Source organism: Lepidochelys kempii, chromosome 9 (assembly GCF_965140265.1).
Source record: "Lepidochelys kempii isolate rLepKem1 chromosome 9, rLepKem1.hap2, whole genome shotgun sequence".
Lineage (NCBI taxonomy): Eukaryota > Metazoa > Chordata > Testudines > Cheloniidae > Lepidochelys > Lepidochelys kempii.
This window is the reverse complement of record NC_133264.1, coordinates 64,776,036-64,793,119: the sequence shown is the minus strand read 5'-3', so window position 1 is coordinate 64,793,119 and position 17,084 is coordinate 64,776,036. Positions and strand designations below refer to the sequence as shown.

Sequence of the window (17,084 nt, the reverse complement as noted above, 5' to 3'; positions counted from 1 at the left end):
CTAAGTGACACATGGCATTACTCAAGGTTGATAGCATCATGACACCGGCGGGGTACAGGATTTAGGTGCTTGTCTATATGGGGACACTCAGGAAAAATACGACAAATCCAGTAAAGTGTGAAGTCATTTGGCATCAGTGAGAGTGCTTTAAACCCATGTGGATGCTCGTGTTTGGAAGTAAAGTGGTCTTTGTTCCCTGAATCTTAACTCTCTCTGGAGACAAGCCCTTATGCAGGAGGCAGCTCTCCAGGCTATTATGATCCGTATTTGCTAACCACGTGTGCCCGTCAGGTGGAGTGGCGCCCCATTCAATGACACAGACATGGTGACATGAGCCTGAAGCAGCTCCCAGTTGGCACTTGGGGCTGTGCCAAACTCAGTAATCCTGTGACTCCACAGGGCTCGATGGCAGATGGCAGCAAAAAGTCAGCTCCCATAGCCCACAGTGGTGGGTAAGGCGGTGAGAATGCGCCTGTTATTTTCCATTGTAAAGCAGGATGCTATTCTCACGTCAGTGAGCTGGCTCTGTCAGGAGGCTGTCTTGGCACCATGGCAAACCCTGCAGTGGAAAGCACTTAGGACAACATTTCCAAACCTGGATATCTGATGTTACATAAAAATGGCTTGATTCTCTACGGGGTTGAGCACCCACAGCTCCCAATGACATCATTGGGGTTAGTGGGTGTTCGGCTCCTCTGCAGAGCAGGTCACTTGGCCTGGGTGCCTGCACATGGATTTAGGAGCCAGGTTTAGAAGCACTGACCTTGGTACTGTACTTATAAAGTGCCCGTGTGGAGGTGAGCTGTTTGGTGGTGGTGCTGGAGGTGAAAGGGTTTCCTTTCCCCGGACAATGACTGGTGCTGCAGGCAACCAATGCAGTTATAGTAGGTCTCCTGTCCATTCTGATCTTTCTGCTCCAGAAAAACAGGCCTCTCCTGAACTGACGGAGATCTCTAATGAGAGTGAGAGAAGCAGGTGTCTCTCACGCTGTGGCCCAGTCATTAGAGGGTAGCAACACACCCTCCAGCACCCAAATCCAGTGCAGTACACCCACCCACACTGATGCACATTGGGGTCTCAAGGATGGACCTTGTAAGGAAGGATTTCACTGACCAGGGACCACTGCCTGGGGCAATGGCAGTGTCCCAGTGGCAGGGTCCTGTCCGTAGCCAACTGTGGGGAGTGGGGTGAGGCTGGGGGCACAGAGATGGTTACTCCATTTCTGCATTCACAGTACAAGGAGTGCTGCGTCCCTAGCCCCACCTCATCTCTGCTCTCAAGAACAGCACTCGGTAGGCTGCAATCTCTCATCAGAGAGGAGTTTGACTGACAGGCACGTCTGTATCTGTCTCTTTTTGCAGCCTCTGTCCAGGTTCCCTGGGAACGAGCAATTTCACCCAATAAAGTGCCGTACTACATCAAGTAAGTGTACAGTCAGAGCCTGGAAGAGTGGCTGGTCTCTCTGTCTCACTTTCCGGGGCACTCTGTCTGTCTTCCATCCCCTGTGTGACTTTCCCATTCACCTCCAATAAGACCTACGTGGTCTTGATGGGGCAAAACACAAATTCTATCCATTCCAGGATCTCATGCGGTGAGCTCATCGCCTTCCAATCACACCAGACATAGCCCAAGTGGTCCTTTCTCCCCTTGGACAGAGATCCTCCCTGGGCAGTCTCTGGTATAAGTAGGAACCTAGGTGGGTCCCCACATTCAGCTGTGGTTGGGCAAGAGATGTGTTCCCTTGCAGGATTCCCAGCTCTGTGGACTCTCATTAGGTTTTGCAGGGGGGACATTTGCAGATATTAGAGGGGGGTGTTTGTGTGTGTGTGGGGCGTAGTTTAGCAAGTGCTGTTTTTAGGCACCCCCTAATGGGTGTTAGCAGGCGTTGGGGCACTGGAGAGTAGTGGGTGCATGTTGTAGGAGGAAGGACCCTAGCAGTCAGCCCATAAGAGGTGGGGCTGGAGGCGAAATTAACAGTGATGTTAGAACAAACTCATCACACCTGATTCCACCGGGGTGGACCCCCTGCCACCAAAATGCACCCCTGCCTGTGTGCACTGGGAATCCCCTTAGTATTATCACTGCCCCTTCCTCCCCCCCCACCCCCCCCGGAAGACGGCATGTGGGATCTCTGTGCACCATTATGCTGAGATGGGAGGACGGGACCGTCAGGTGATGGGCAGAGGCCTGCAGGCATCTGCTGCCTGGTTTGGGACCAGAGGGAGCTCCGATCTGGGAAGTGCAGCACAGACTTTGGGGACCCTTTGCAATAAAAAGGGGGTAATGGCTGGCTGCAGCCGTCTGCCTGTTCACATGTCTGCCAGTTAATTTACAGGTTTAGTGATTTGGTTTCCTTCTTTTTTTTCAGCCACCAGGCTCAGACGACATGCTGGGACCACCCCAAGATGACCGAGTTATATCAAACGCTAGGTAAGAGCCACTCTAGGCACCTCCCTTGGGGACCCCACTGCATGAGCCCATGGAGAGCACTGATTCACACAGCCTCTCCTTTCCATGCCCTTTATACGACAGGACTCGGAGCAATCCCCCAGTACACCCTGACAAGTGGCAGAACTCCCTCCGCTTAGCTCCCCTCAATATAATGGATCCAGAGTCTAGCAGAGACCTGGTGTGATTCTGTGCTGTCTTCTGTCACGCTCGCTCCTCCTCACCTTTTGTCCCTGACGGAGGATTGATCCTTTTGTTTGTTAGAATTGGCACAACATCCTTTGGCTTGGGTTCTGTGCTAATTCAAAGGACACTTTCCCCTGCAAAGTCTGTGACTGGTGAGTGCTCCTTTCCCTGCCTCTGAGAATGAAGATGCACAGGCCACAGTTATATTCAATTCTTTCATGTTGTTTTGCAGCCGATTTGAACAACATCAAATTCTCTGCGTATCGGACAGCCATGAAGCTGCGCCGTGTCCAGAAAGCTCTGCGGTGTGAGTACCAGACACTGTCCTTGCCTCTCCTGCCCTCCTGTTCTGGGGAGCTTTTCAGTTCTTACGAGGAGAGGTTGGAGCGCAGCAACTGATTTGGGTTTGGGGTTGGTTCGATGAGACTGTCAACTCTCTCTGATCAAGTTCAACAATTATGTTAATGGTAGGGTCAGTCCTACCCTCACGTCAGAGCCCCTGTGATTCTTTTGGCTTTTCAGTCCCATTTTCCTCTGCTTTCACATCTTTTTCTCTGCCACGTTGCTGTGGAAGGCCAACACAAAGAGGGGAAACTGACTCGCTGGGCAGTGAGACGCTACACAAAGTGCTCTCCAATGGCCAGAGTAAACACACGGAAAAAAACAGTGAGACACGGCTTCCCTGTAATCTTTCAGTGACTGGGATCTTAGCTGTTACCTGTAACCACAGTAGGGGAAAGAATGCCAGACAGAAAGGTGGCTTTTAAATAGATGGTGGCTCTTTGATGATGTATTTTTGTAGTGTTTGGGACTGATGTCTTCAGAGAAGGTGTCCATACCTCTCCTCTTCATTCTGATCTGTAATGTTTCCTTTCCCTGTTCCCTGCTCCTCCAATCCCTCACTTCTCTGCCCCTGGCCTGCTCAGTGGACCTGGTGACTCTGGACACAGCCTTGGAAATCTTTAATGAGCACGAGCTACAGCCCAGCGATCGCGTGATGGACGTGGTGGAGGTCATCCACTGCCTGACTGCCCTCTATGAGCGGCTGGAGGAGGAGAGGGGCATTCTGGTCAACGTGCCGCTCTGCGTGGACATGAGTCTCAACTGGCTGCTCAACGTTTTCGATAGGTACCTGCTCTCAGCTTCCCTGACTCCTTTCAAAGCCATAAAGCTGCCGCTGCTGGAGCCTGCGCACTGCCTGGGCACTGCGTGGAGGGGAACCTCACTTCTGGAGCTCGGGTGGGTACAGCCAGGCCAGTGCTGCAAGGAAGCTCACACTGCCATGGGCTGGGGCCCAGCTGGCATAGGCAGGGCACTCCTGGGAAGAAGTTGGCATTGCAGTGGTCCAGCTGGCATTGCTGGGAGGAAGCTCATGCTGTTGAACACCCAGCAGGCACTCACTGGGCTCTGTTAAGAAAACGACCTTCGCAGAACAGAGGGGCTCAGCGTTGTGCCTCTCTGTTTTTCAGCGGTCGCAGCGGGAAGATGCGAGTGCTGTCCTTCAAGACTGGCATTGCATGTCTGTGTGGCACAGAGGTGAAGGAGAAATTCCAGTGTGAGTCACCACCCAGGGTCCGTGGAATAACTAGGTCAGAGCAGGAGTGGGAGGCTTCCGGGCTTAGTGAAGTTTCTGAGCAAGGAGGCCTGCCTGATGGGAGCCTCCTACCATGACTAATCTCTGCATTACGACTCCCCCTCTTTCTCTGAATCCCATACCTCCTAGATTAGTAGGCTGGGACTACAATGCTGCAGTGCAAATATAGACACACTTGGGTGAACTCCTCAGCTCAGCTGTGGCAAAGAGTCAGTCTCGGGATCAGAGCTCCAAGCCTTGCTTCATCTCCGTCCTCTCGCTTCCCTTCCTCTTGCCCAAATAAAGCTGCATCCCCAGCCATGGGGTGGGGGGTAGGCACGCACCTGTACAACTGTAGTGGGAGTGTCTTTGCTGTTGGTCTCTCACCCTTGTTCTCTTCATTGCTGTGGTGCTGGGCCACCTCCCGGCAGATCTCTTTGGCCAGGTGGCGAATCCCGGCGGTCTGTGCGACCAGCGGCACCTCAGTATCCTGCTGCATGAGGCCATTCAGGTTCCGCGCCAGTTGGGAGAGGTGGCGGCGTTTGGGGGCAGCAATGTGGAGCCCAGTGTCCGCAGCTGCTTCCGCTTCGTAAGTAACGTCAGTGGCGATGCATCCTTCTGCCTTTTCCCTTCCTGTGAGGGGTCCATCCAATGGGCAGGGAGGCAGTGGTAGCAGCTCTGGGAACGGCTCCGGGGGAGATCAGTGTCGGAGCTACCTCCTGTGACGTATATACCTTTTCTGAAGTGGGTATGGTACCAGCTCAGCAGGGAGAGGGACAGAGATGCGGGGATGGAACAGGAGCCACCCCGGGTATTGGCTAGCAGAGATCTCTGCCTCGCTCCGTGCTTGGAGCCATGAAGGTGTTTCACAGCGTGATCTGCTCCTATCTCTCTCCTCTTTCCTTAGAGTAACGGGAAGCCTGTGATCGAGGTCGTCCAGTTCCTGGAATGGGCCAACCTGGAGCCACAGTCCATGGTGTGGCTGGCTGTCCTGCACAGAGTGACCATTGCTGAGCAAGTGAAGCACCAAACCAAGTGCTCTGTCTGCAAACAGTGTCCCATCAAAGGCTTCAGGTACGAAGAGCCACTGTGTGTGCAGTCCCTGCAGCCAGTTTAGGAGCAAGGGGAACTCTGCGGGAGCCAGTGATAGTGGGGTTACACTGGGATGAATCTCACCCAAGTGCTAGACAAACCCACTCCTGGCAGAGACCTCATCTCCCAGCCTCAGGGGAGAGTGGGGACCCTGCGTGGAATGGGACCTCAGCCCAGTCTCCTGGAGGCGGTCTGCTGGACCCTGGCTCAGGGTGAGTGTGACAGAAAGCTGACCCAGCTGTCAAGTTCGTGACCTCTGTGAAATGACTTGATAGACATTTATCCCCTGGATGGAGACCATCACAAAGCACCAGCTGCAGGTACTTTATGGGACCCTTAGCTGGCTACCTCAGCAGGGAGACTGAGCTGCTTTCCCATGCCAGTAGGGCAGAGGCCTGTCAGCAGATCCGAGGGAAGCTTGCGCTGCCCAGGCCATGCCTGATGTGCAGATAGCAGCCGCCAACCCAGGGCCACAGTTACACCAAACATGTTAAAATAAAAAGGGTGTGCTGGGGCCATGGGGCTGGGGTGGGTGGGGTCCCCACCCTCACCCACTCTCCCCTGAGGCTGGGAGATGAGGTCTCTGCCAGGAGTGGGTTTGTCTAGCACTTGGGCAGGCTGTGGCCATTCTGGAGGCATTACTGGTGGGCCCCGACCAGCAGGGGCTGGTCAACAGCTGGACCCTGTGCTGAAAAGGCCATTTGCCCTAGACTTGCAGTAGGTTTTAGATGTGACCTCTGACCTCCATGTCAATAATTTGGGCATTCATATCAGCAGTGCCTCAGACAGGTACTGCCACAAATATCAAATGGAGAGACCCTTTGTCCCTGCAGGAAGAGAGGGAGGGAGCTGGCTGGCTTCTGGGGACAGTGAATGGGTCAGCGCCTCTGAGCCGTGCTTTAGGTTCAGTGATGTACAAGAAAAACCAGAGCTGCCGTGATCTGTGAGGAGCACACGGTGTGAGCCAGACATGCTACCGCAGAGCGGTCCCCTGCTGAGAGCCCCTGGGGGCGGGAGGCTTGGAGACAAAGCATCAAAGATTGATGCTGTCTCCCTAACTGCACTTCATCTTCCCAGGTACCGAAGCCTGAAGCAGTTCAACGTGGATATCTGTCAGACCTGCTTCCTGACCGGACGAGCCAGCAAAGGGAACAAGCTCCACTATCCCATCATGGAGTACTATACCCCGGTACGGAGCTGGGGTGCCCGCTGTCGTGCTGGGAGAGCTGAGCACTCGCTGTCTCACGTGGCTAGGGAGCCAAGGGCAGCCAGCCTAGGGTATTGCAGGAAACTCTTCATTCAGTGCTGTACCCCCCTCCTGCTGTGGGTAGCCTTGTGCAGTGCCAGAAATGGCTTAGCCGATGTTTTGTTCAGCTCTGCCTGTGCGTGACAGAAGCTGCCTACACAAGTGCATTTTGCTGATTACAAAGCTGTCACGGTAAACACAGGCTCTGCCCCTCCAGCCCGTTGATGCAAAGTGCAGAGACAGTCCCCGATACTGTGCATGTTGGCATGGCCTTGCACTGTGATATGACCAGCCACACTCCTGATTCCATGTGCAGCTGTTTGCTCGTGCTCTTCCCTGCTCGTTGCACAATTCTTGCATGCATCTTTGGCCTGTGCTCTGGAAACTCTCCCCCTCTGCCCTGTTTGAGGCTGGGCTTGAGGGATTTCTTTCCTCTGGATGTCCCCACCCCTTACTCACTAAAGCCTTGGTGTGTCTGTTTCTCTGCAGACCACCTCTAGTGAGAACATGAGAGACTTTGCTACGACTCTAAAAAACAAGTTCCGGACCAAGCAGTACTTCAGCAAGCATCCACAGAGAGGCTACCTGCCCGTCCAGTCTGTGCTGGAAGCTGACTTCAGTGAGACGTGAGTGCTACTGTGGCACCAACCAGCCCTGTCTGATACTCCTCCCCCGCCCTCCCAGATACACACTGATGGGGACCTGCCAGTTGCAGGGGAGGGGGGCAGAAATTCAAATTGAAATGATCCCACTGCAGGGATCAGAGGGTGAAGATGGTTCATGTTTCACTCTAGAGGCTGGATTGGTGTCTAGGCCTTGGAAGAAGATCTGGGATTCCCATCGCTCTCCCTTGATGGAGGGTTTGGTGGAGATGCTGCTTCCAGCTTCCTGTTTAACCTCACGGGAGTGATGCTTCTCCAAACTGTCCCTGGCACTTCTAGACCCAAATGGGACCAGGGTAGCTTCTCGTAGTCAGAGGTCAGAGTAAGGAACCACAGAGCCTCACTGACCTGTGTGTGTCTCTTCCAGACCAGCCTCCTCCCCGATGTTACCGCATGCCGATACCCACTCCCGGATCGAACACTTCGCCAGCAGGTACCACACGCCGGTGCAGGCTGCCCAATGAGGTCTCCTGTCCGCCTTGTGTGCAGCCCTCACTCTGCAATTTGCAGGGTGAAGTAACCCCAACAATCCAAGTGCCCCCACCTCCTCCATACACGCCTCTGCTGGGGCTTTCCAGGCGACACTGACTAAAATCACTTCACAGGCAGGGATCGTGGCTAAAATTGGCTCAGGTTAGTTCCAAAACATGGAGCCCTGGTCCTGGGAGGGGAAGAAGGGTAGTGACGCAGCTGCAGGGCCCCCCTTTGGAGTGGGATGCCCAGATGGGCTAATCTGGGCTGGGATGCGACCATTCTGTTTCTACGGAACCTTTATTTTCATTCATGAATTTTGTATTTAAAGAAGAGGCCTACTGAGCTACCATGCTTCCCCTAAGAGACAAGCCAGACCGCTGTCCAAGCCAGTTACACCCTCACCAACCCCCTTGGGGTTTTTGTTTCCATCCACCTGCCTCAGGTCATCCCATGGGACTTCATGGGCCCCACTGCTGTAGCTTCCCAATCCATAAAGCATTGTTCCACCCAACACCCCTGTGAGACAGGGCAGTGCTATTGTCCCCATTACCCAGGTGTGGAACTGAGCACAGAGATGAGGGCCCTGATCCACACAGGTATTTAGGCTTCAATTGCACTTAAATCAATGATTTAGAAATATAAACACCTGTGTGGATCTGGGCCTAAGTGCCTAGGGCAAGGCCACACCGGGGCTCTGTGATGAAGCTGGGAATTGACCCTGGGTCTCCCAGACCAGTGCCCTAATACTACCCCACCCTCCAGGTAGGATTGAAGTCCATATGCTACATGGAACAGCTGCTCGGTTGTGATGAGCCCTGGGTGGCCTCCACATGGAGGGCTCATCTCTCTCAGGACAATCTACCCATGTTTACAATTTTTTTCTATGAAGGACAAAAATGTTTAGAACAAAAAATAGTGACAGGGACACTGGGGGCAGAACAGCTGAGAAGACGTCCAGTCTAGTTGTCTGCAGGAGACCCCGGGAACTGTGGTGTATAGAACATACAGACACATCCACTGGTTCTCCTGGGCACGTATGAACACAGTTTTGTTTCCCCAGGCTCGCGGAGATGGAAAGCCAGAACTGTTCCTTGTTTAATGACAGCTTGTCCCCAGACGATAGCCTGTGAGTTGATGCATCTCTCTATATTTTGAATGTATTTCTCTGCAAAGCTTGCATGGGGAGATATACTGAGGCTGGCTGTCTGGGGCATGTGAGAAGCTCCTCCTCTATTATCTGTCCTGCCCTATCTGTGGTGCATAGTCACCCTCTGTACCCAGGAGTTCGATTCCCCTGTTCTAAGCAATACAGAACCAGCCTCTCTTGTACAAAAATCCCTCCGTACAGCTGTTCCTTCCACTCGCGCTCCCATCGCTAGAGTTCCCTCACCGATCTCCTCCTGGTGTTTTGTGACAGGGATGAGGATCAGTACCTGTTGCGTCACTCCAGCCCAATCACAGACAGAGAGCTGGTGTGCAGCCCAAAGGTCGAGGACAGCCTAAACACAGAGGATAAGGGGGAGCTGGAGAGAATCCTGGCCCACTTAGAGGATGAGAACAGGTATGTGTGTGGCCAAAAGCCATGGCTAGCAGGTGAGACTGGGGTTGGTTCAAAGGGGAAAGGAGCCAGAGAAACACTGTCTTAGCTGGCTCACCAAGGGCTGGACGAGCAGGCTGGAGTTCAGAGAGGAGCGATGGAAACAATTGCAGGCGCTGGGGGGAATGACTGATTGAAGGGGATGGATACAGCACAATATGTCTAGCTTGACTGAGATGTGAGAACTGTCTGCAGGTGTTGGGAGGGGACGGGACACATCACAGAGCTGCATTGTTTAGCTCCAGTAAGTATAACTTGGAGTAATGGGGTGAAGTGGAGGAAGGGGACATGTAGGCTCACTAGTAATCAAACTTCTGGAGAGCAAGTGGTATTAAAGTGGCACAGTCTCCCGTGGGAAGTGGCAGGAGCCCTGTTATCTGAGACATCTAAAGCAAGACTGGAAAATATTCTGCAGGGAGCAGCTTTGTTCTGACCTAGGTACTAGCTGAACAAGCCATTGTAGGTCTCTTCTGTCTCCCATTTCTTTGATTTATCACCATTGCTGGGCAGTTATGGCCCAAGCACTGAGGAGCCATCTGCCAGGCACAGAGCTACGTTCAGAGGGAGGCTTATTTCCCAGAGCTGAGCTGTTTGTTTCCTGCAAGTTTAGTTCATTGCTGACGTGTTTAGGAAACTGTTGGGAACTGGTACAGAACGAGGGGCAGGTATCAACTTGGTGCCAGGCAGAGAATTCAGGGGATGCTGAATCCTGAGCTCTCAGACAAACGTGGTGGTAAGGAATCAGCCCAGTGGGGCTTTCTCGGTGGCGGGTTGTCCATCCTGTGCCCACAGTTGCTGCTGGGGGCCAGTTCAGGGATTCCAGTCTTCTCCCCAGAGCTGGTGGAGTCACTGCTTGGATCCTGACTGTCCCTTCTGCAGGATCCTCCAAAGAGAGCTGAGACGTCTGAAATGGCAGCACGATGAGGCAGTGGAGTCCCCCACTGTGGCAGAAGGGTCTCCGGAATCAGCCCAAGAGCCACACAATGATGAGCTCCTGGCTGAAGCAAGGATCCTTCGGCAACACAAGAGCCGCCTGGAGACCCGAATGCAGATCCTGGAGGACCATAACAAGCAGCTGGAATCCCAGCTGCATCGCCTCAGAGAGTTGCTACTGCAGGTACCTCACAGGGATCAGATGGAGAGCATGGTGCAGAGTCCAGTATCTGAGAGGGCTTTGGTATGATGGGGTTGGGAGAGGAGCTGCAATACTGCGGGCAGGGAGGCTGATGTGGGCGGCAGGTTCTGGTAATGGATGTGCAGAAGGTTGCAGGCCAACAACAAGGAAGGAGGAACGTGGAACCAGGGAGCATCAGAAAACTTTTTTATGATGTCTCCTTTCTCTTTCCAGCCACCGACTGATTTGGACGTCAATGGCTCTGCGGCCTCTTCCTTGGCTTCCTCGCCCCATCCGTCGGAGGGAAGTCAGCCCAGGGAGAAGGAGCACAACACCCCTGAAACTGAAGCTGCAGGTGAGGCTCTGGAGTTGGATGTTAGATCTCTTGTGCCCCTTGTCAGCCCCGGTCACCTGCCTGGGGCCTCATCCCCATTCCCTGTGACATGCCAAGATATGGGTGGGCCATTGTGCTACAAGAAAGGCCCATTCATCTGCTGATCAGAGTGGAGAGCTGGAGTGTCCAGTCGCTCTGCTGTCACCAGCCCGTCACCTTTCTGGTCTGCCCTGCTATGAAACACAGATCTTCACTTTCTAGGTTCTCCAGCCCTCTGCTTTATGAGCAGCCGTGCACTGCCTAGCCCCATGAACAGGGCATCTGTCTGCAGTGCTGCCAGTCCCTAACCTGTCTCCTGATCACACTGTCCTGCCTTGTGGATCTAGCCTACCTGGTATCCGTAAGGAGTTAAATCTCTGAAAAATGCCTATAATCGCAGCTTTGCTTTTTCTCTACCCCTCCCCAGATGAGGTGGAGACGAGGGCACGGGATGTCAGTCTGTGTTTGGAGGACATCATGGAGAAACTGAGGAGTGCCTTCCCCAACTCCCAAGGTACTGGAGTGAAATCCCCTTCACTGGTTTCTTACTGCTCTCTAAAATGAGTGTCTTACTTGGCTCAAATGAAGCCCTAGCCCTCGTTCAGCCAATCCTGCAACAATTGGCTCCCAGCAGTCACGCACTGCCAAAGAGCTGCTTGGACTTGTGGTGGCATAGATTTCAGGGAGGAGGAGAAGGAATTCCCCCTAACTGTGGAAAAGCTCTGCAACTGCTAAGAACTGTAGCCTTTGGCTCAGGAGAGTGCAACTAGACATAGGGGCAGCCTTCTGCCCTGGAGAGAGACATCAGTCACGGGAGCCCTGTGCTCCAGATGGTTTCCACTGCTGCTGAAAAGGAACATACCTGACTCCATCAGGTTCCTGGTATCGCTAAATCTGATCACCTTGAACCAACTCCCCTCTCTCCATCCCAGCCTGGAGCCACTACCCATCACCCTAATGAGGCGGCAAAGACCAGACCCCTTCACATATCTGAAGAAATCACTCATGTCCTCCTAGATACTCAGAAAAAGCCGATTCTCAGCGGGGAATGTTTAGTAGCTGGTGTTACTCTGAATGGCCCACTCTCTTCTCACAACACCGGCATGGTCTTTGGATAGGGCTTGGGATTTAGCACCTCTAACACTGGGCTATTGCTTGAGCAATGCCTCTTTAATAGCTACTGGACATGGCTGCTCTTTTAATCTTGTGTTATAGCTCCATAATCCTTCATGTGAACCTCCTTTCCTGCTCCAGTACAACAGACCAGGGGTTCCTGTGTGTGTGCTGGGGAGAACTTTCTGGCGAATCTCCGTCCACTCAGTTTATTGATGTGATGGTTCTAACCAAGGTGGCTTCCAAATTCCATCTCATGTGACCTCTTGACTTTTCTTTCAGGTGTGACCTCCCGTATCTAACACCTCCTGCGGGTAAGAGGCTTTGTCTAACCAGCTTCTTGGTTGCTTTCCTCCCCCACCTCTCACCCTCTTACTCTTCCTGGGATGGGCTTCCCTCAGACCCTCTTGGGGGCACTCCAGTGAATGGCCTCCATGAAGTCCACCAACGTCAGAAGATCTCAGGGGAACGGCTACTGGCCACATGGGAATGTGACTGCAGGATCTGTGGAGTGCTGGCTGGAGCCATCCTGAATGACCAGCCAGTTCTGACCAAGTGTTCTGGGGTCTGGTTTTAAGGAACTCTATAAAGCATTCAAAAGAAACCCAGGAACTGAAACCCTGAGATGGTACTGAACATGAAACACAGGCAGAGACTTCCCCCTCCCTCGCTGGTCACAAACTGTCGCCCTCCTTATAAGGAAAGGTAAGGTAAGGAAATCGCCTACAGGGGATGGCAGAGCCCTGCCCAGCCTTGACTCACTTCAGCTGTGTGGGCTGCTTCTGCTCCCAGACAGTCTCCTGCTGGACACCAGGCAGCCTAATGCTCCCGCAGCAACTGGACAGTAAACAGCCTCCGAGTATCTATTTTAATACCTTTTTTGTTAACTGCCAAAGGCTGTGAATCTGACTAACTGAACTCTGTCAATTGCCTGGTACCCCGGGATCTCCAGGTCCAGGCTGGGGGTGCTTGCCTAGTGGGAACAGTGCAGGGAGGGCGAAAGGGGGAAGGGAGGAGTTAATAAAACAGCTTCAGCCCAGCTAGTAGCCTTATCTGGAGAGGAGCTTTATAACAGAGAGCCTTAGCATTTAATTTACCATATATATATATATAAATATATATATATAAAAATGTACTTAAATACTATCGTGGACTCACTCACGCATTAAATTCTAATACCTTGTTCAGTGATAATTTCCGCCTCACTCATTGGGTCTATTCGAGCATCTGCTTTTGAGAGGACAGTACCTTCTGTGCTATCATTTACTCTTACAACTCCCCATCAGAGGCATGGTTTGTGCTGCCCCTGGCCTAGAAACTCCCCCTAGGTGATCTCAGTGCAGTGGGATTGACTAGTGGCACTAGGATGCGAATCCAGGGTTCATTTCCCTTCCGAGCTGTCTGTCACTATAACACCGGAGTCAGGGCTGGAACAACCTCCCCTCCCATAGTTATAATAAGGGGCCCCAGCTCCTCCCAGGATGGAAAATTAAACTAAATAAAACAGGTGGCCCCGATCTATCAGCTGAATCCCGACACATTGGCAATGGGGGTTATCCCAGCAACAAAGACGTGTGTCTAGTGGGTTCTTCGTATTCATCTCTCCTGAAACCGTTAGAGACTTTAGCTCTGGTCCCCTGGCTGCTCACCGACTTTGTTATGCCCATTTGGCAATTCCATCCCATGCGGCAGGCTCTCCTCCATTTCATAGAATCATAGAATATCAGGGTTGGAAGGGATCTCAGGAGGTCATCTAGTCCAACCCCCTGCTCAAAGTAGGACCGATCCCCAATTAAATCATCTCAGCCAGGGCTTTGTCAAGCCTGACCTTAAAAACTTCTAAGGAAGGAGATTCCACCACCTCCCTAGGTAACGCATTCCAGTGTTTTACCATTTCTACATCTGGTAGGTAAATGTGCTCCTTTTCTTCTAGGGTGTTGCAAGAGAAATGGGCAGGCTCACATCTCTTGGTGACACTTAGCCATTGTGATGTATCAGGACATGATGTTGTGAGGCAGTGGCACTGGCCAGAGCCATATCAGGAAGGAGATGGAGCTGTGCTCTGGTGAGCTCCATCATGCTTCTAAAAATCTCTCCCTCTTCATCTGGAGCTAGGGCCCCTAGACCATTTGCTGCATCCCAGGAAGCTGTTTGGTTTGGGAGCCCAGAGGGTACAACTGGGGTCTCTCCTTAAATGAGGGAACTGTTTGGCACGGGGTGTGTGTGTGTGTGTGTACAAAACTTGTGTTGCAAGCATGCAGGATTGTGTTGTGTCTTGTAGCACAGCAACGTGTTCTCTGGAACACTTGGATCTGGAAGGCTCCAGAAAGTTGTCTGTCTGGGACAAAGTGTTATGGTTGAGAAGACTGCAGAGCTGGGGGGCTGCAACATGTTCTCCAGTGGGGAAAGGTACCCTGGGAATGGGGTGGAATGTTCTATCTTGGCGGGGAGGGGCTGTGAGGTGCAAGGCAATAAGGTTGCAGTGTAGTAGAGGCATAATAGGAAGTTTTATGAAGAACAGCGTGGAATGTCATATGCAGACTGTGTGTGTTAGGGTTGCTACATTCTCCAAAGCTGATGACATTAGGCATATTATATGGGGAGCTCATCACAGAACTCCAGAGTCAAAATAACCTGTGTTGTGGGGATCTGACTGCTGCAGCTGTGCATTGGAAAAGTTCTGGTTTGCTTTGCTGTTTGCTCTTGTGTATTGAAGGTGCTGAGAAGACTGTGGTGTTAGGACTGCAGTAGCGTATTGTGGCCTGGTAGGGTGGCTGCAGTGGGGTGGGTATAAGGCGCTTAAGAGTGCTGTGTTAGGTTTGAGGGAGTGCTCTGGTGTCTTGGAGGTTCTGTGTGATACTGACTTTGTGGTGGTATATTGTGTAATGTTGTAGATCTTGTTTGGTGCAGCATGTTGTGGATTATGAGGCTTGCTGTAGTACACTGTACATTGTGCATAGGAGTTCCTGTGATCAGTGATGTTGTGTAGTAAAAGGTCCTGTGGATTTTGGTGTCTCTTCATAGCCCAGTGAATTGCTGTCCTGTGAGGTATATTGGAAGCACTGTAGATTGCTAGGATTGCTATAGCATGCTGTTTACTGGAGGCGCTGTGGATTGTGGTATTAAGCTTACTGTAGCAGGTAGGGCAGTAGGGTTAATGTGTATTGAGTGGCCAAATGTGGGGACTTGTCCTGTGTGAGGGCAGCGGATTGTGTGGGAGGAGCAACACAATGTTCTCTCAGTGCTGCCGCGATGGAAATTGCTGTGGCCCATTCTCTGCCAGGAATGTCATCAGTGGAGCCACTCATGAGTGGGGATTGACCAGTCTAGTGGAGGAGCATGTGTCTCTGCAGGTTCTGCGTTTGGGACCAGTGCAGAAGGCTCAGGCTGGGTGATGCTGCCGGAAGCTGGGGAGAGCTCTCACGGATGGGACCGCCTGAGACACAGACCCTGACAAAGTGAGAGCACCCTCTGTAGTTGCTGTTCCCCAGAGGAATTGCTGCTGGCTTTGCCCTTGGGAATCTCACCAGCCCACATCAGGCTCCATGCTGGTCCCCCTGGCTCCAGTCCATCAGGGAGGAGCGGCTTTGGATTCATCCAGACCAAACTGTTGCACTTCTCCTTCTAGGTAGAGGCTAGGAGAAAAGTAGAGGAAACCGCAATTGCACCCTCTCTAGCCTAGTCAGGCCCTAAGTGAGAGGAGCAAGTCAGACAGGTGGTGTTCACCTCATCTGCTTTACCACCATGCTTCACAGGCACAAACAACTTAGCCCTAGTGCTAGGAGAGCCGGGAAAGGTTTGTTCCTACCATGGCCTGTGGCTTCCAAGGCTGCCTGCCACATGGAGACCCAGGCGGAGGGCCCTGTTGCAGTGATGATTGGAACCACCCGTTACCAGCTGTGGGATGGGGCAGGAGATGGCTCCCTCTGCTAGCAAACTGGAGAAGGGCTAGCAGGGATATCGTTTTGCCTGTGGAAGGGTGAGACTGGGAAGTGGCTAAGAATGAGAGAGAGAGGCAAGATTCGGGCAAAGGCACCTCTAAAAGCATGTTCAGGAGTTGTTGCTTTTCCCTGCATGAAATCTCCCTTCTGGGGAGCAGAGGCCAGGGCCTGCTCATCTCCCCAACTGGTTTAGAGCGGTGGCCGGCATGATCAGTGACAGAGTTTAAGGCCAGAAGGGACCACTACCTCCTGTTTATCACAAGCCACCAACACCCCAGGCCCCGCATACAAAACCCAGCAACTGGAATTAGGCCAAGTATCACAGGACACTAAACTATGACATGCCACAGGCAGAGGACAGAAGGACTGAGGTGCACCAGTGCCCGAGGCCCCTGCACTGTCAGGGAAATGATTAAACGAGACCCCCAGATAATCCTGGCAAGTGACCCATGCCCTCATGCTACAGGGGAAGATGGAAACACCCCAAAGGCACTGCCCATCTGAGCACCTGGGTTAGTGTCTTAGTGTTCCATCTGAACACAAAACGATTGATAGTTATTGACAGTGCAATAAGCCCAGAGAGTGGGACCCCCTGCAGCTGAAGGGTCCCACTGCTTTACTAGACCCTCAACCCTGGGTGCTCCTTGGTGTCCCCTGTGCTCTGCCCTCCTTGAATACAAGTGTTCCTGGACATTCCCCAGTCTCAGACCTATCTACAGCATTCTCCCTCTTCCCCTGCCCAGGCTTGGCTCCCCATCTCATGATGGCTCTGCGGCACTCCAGAGCTTTCTTTGCTATGAGTGCTAATCTAGGCCCTGATTAAAACCACCTGATACACTAATGTAATTAGTGTGGTTTTTAGCTATAAAATGACAGGTCTCCATTTTCTCTTGTACCTCCTCTGAGCTCCTTCCCTTAATCACTGAGGCCTAGATCCTCAAAGGTATTTGGGCACCTAATTCCCATGTGTTAGGTGTCTAAATACCTTTGAGGCTCAGACCTGATTGCTTTGCCCTCTTTCGCTTTGGAAAGGGCAGCTGTAGAGAATCAGATCTCTCCCTGAGCTAGCTCTGCACTGTAAGTAAATATACAGCCAAGGCCAACCGGCCGAACCTCTAGGACATTTTCTTTATAAGCTAAGATTGTATTGTGCATAAGTGAGTTCAGGATTTCTGTTAAAGCTGGGAAGGGAACAAACTAGTTAACTCTGGGTACTGTTTGCTGTGGTGCTGTCCTCACTGGCTTCTCTCTATTTCTGCTTTAGA

At 52.3% G+C, this 17,084-nt stretch overlaps 1 protein-coding gene across 2 annotated transcripts in view; it reads left to right on the top strand.

The window, feature by feature from the left end:
* The window catches only part of DRP2 (dystrophin related protein 2), a 48,008-nt gene extending 30,945 nt beyond the window's left edge, over positions 1 to 17,063 (top strand). The window contains exons 9-24 of one of the 2 annotated variants that reach the window (XM_073360814.1): positions 1,362 to 1,422; positions 2,369 to 2,430; positions 2,867 to 2,941; positions 3,561 to 3,762; positions 4,104 to 4,189; positions 4,639 to 4,796; positions 5,115 to 5,281; positions 6,377 to 6,488; positions 7,035 to 7,171; positions 7,575 to 7,640; positions 8,742 to 8,807; positions 9,099 to 9,242; positions 10,158 to 10,395; positions 10,627 to 10,747; positions 11,193 to 11,279; positions 12,161 to 17,063. In XM_073360814.1, the coding sequence (XP_073216915.1) occupies positions 1,362 to 1,422; positions 2,369 to 2,430; positions 2,867 to 2,941; positions 3,561 to 3,762; positions 4,104 to 4,189; positions 4,639 to 4,796; positions 5,115 to 5,281; positions 6,377 to 6,488; positions 7,035 to 7,171; positions 7,575 to 7,640; positions 8,742 to 8,807; positions 9,099 to 9,242; positions 10,158 to 10,395; positions 10,627 to 10,747; positions 11,193 to 11,279; positions 12,161 to 12,180 (1,802 nt within the window). In that variant the 3' untranslated portion in view covers positions 12,181 to 17,063. Of the gene's footprint in view, positions 1 to 1,361; positions 1,423 to 2,368; positions 2,431 to 2,866; positions 2,942 to 3,560; positions 3,763 to 4,103; positions 4,190 to 4,638; positions 4,797 to 5,114; positions 5,282 to 6,376; positions 6,489 to 7,034; positions 7,172 to 7,574; positions 7,641 to 8,741; positions 8,808 to 9,098; positions 9,243 to 10,157; positions 10,396 to 10,626; positions 10,748 to 11,192; positions 11,345 to 12,160 lie in introns of those variants that run through there. The other variant, XM_073360813.1, reaches the window with a different exon arrangement.
* Positions 17,064 to 17,084: the final 21 nt, after the last annotated feature.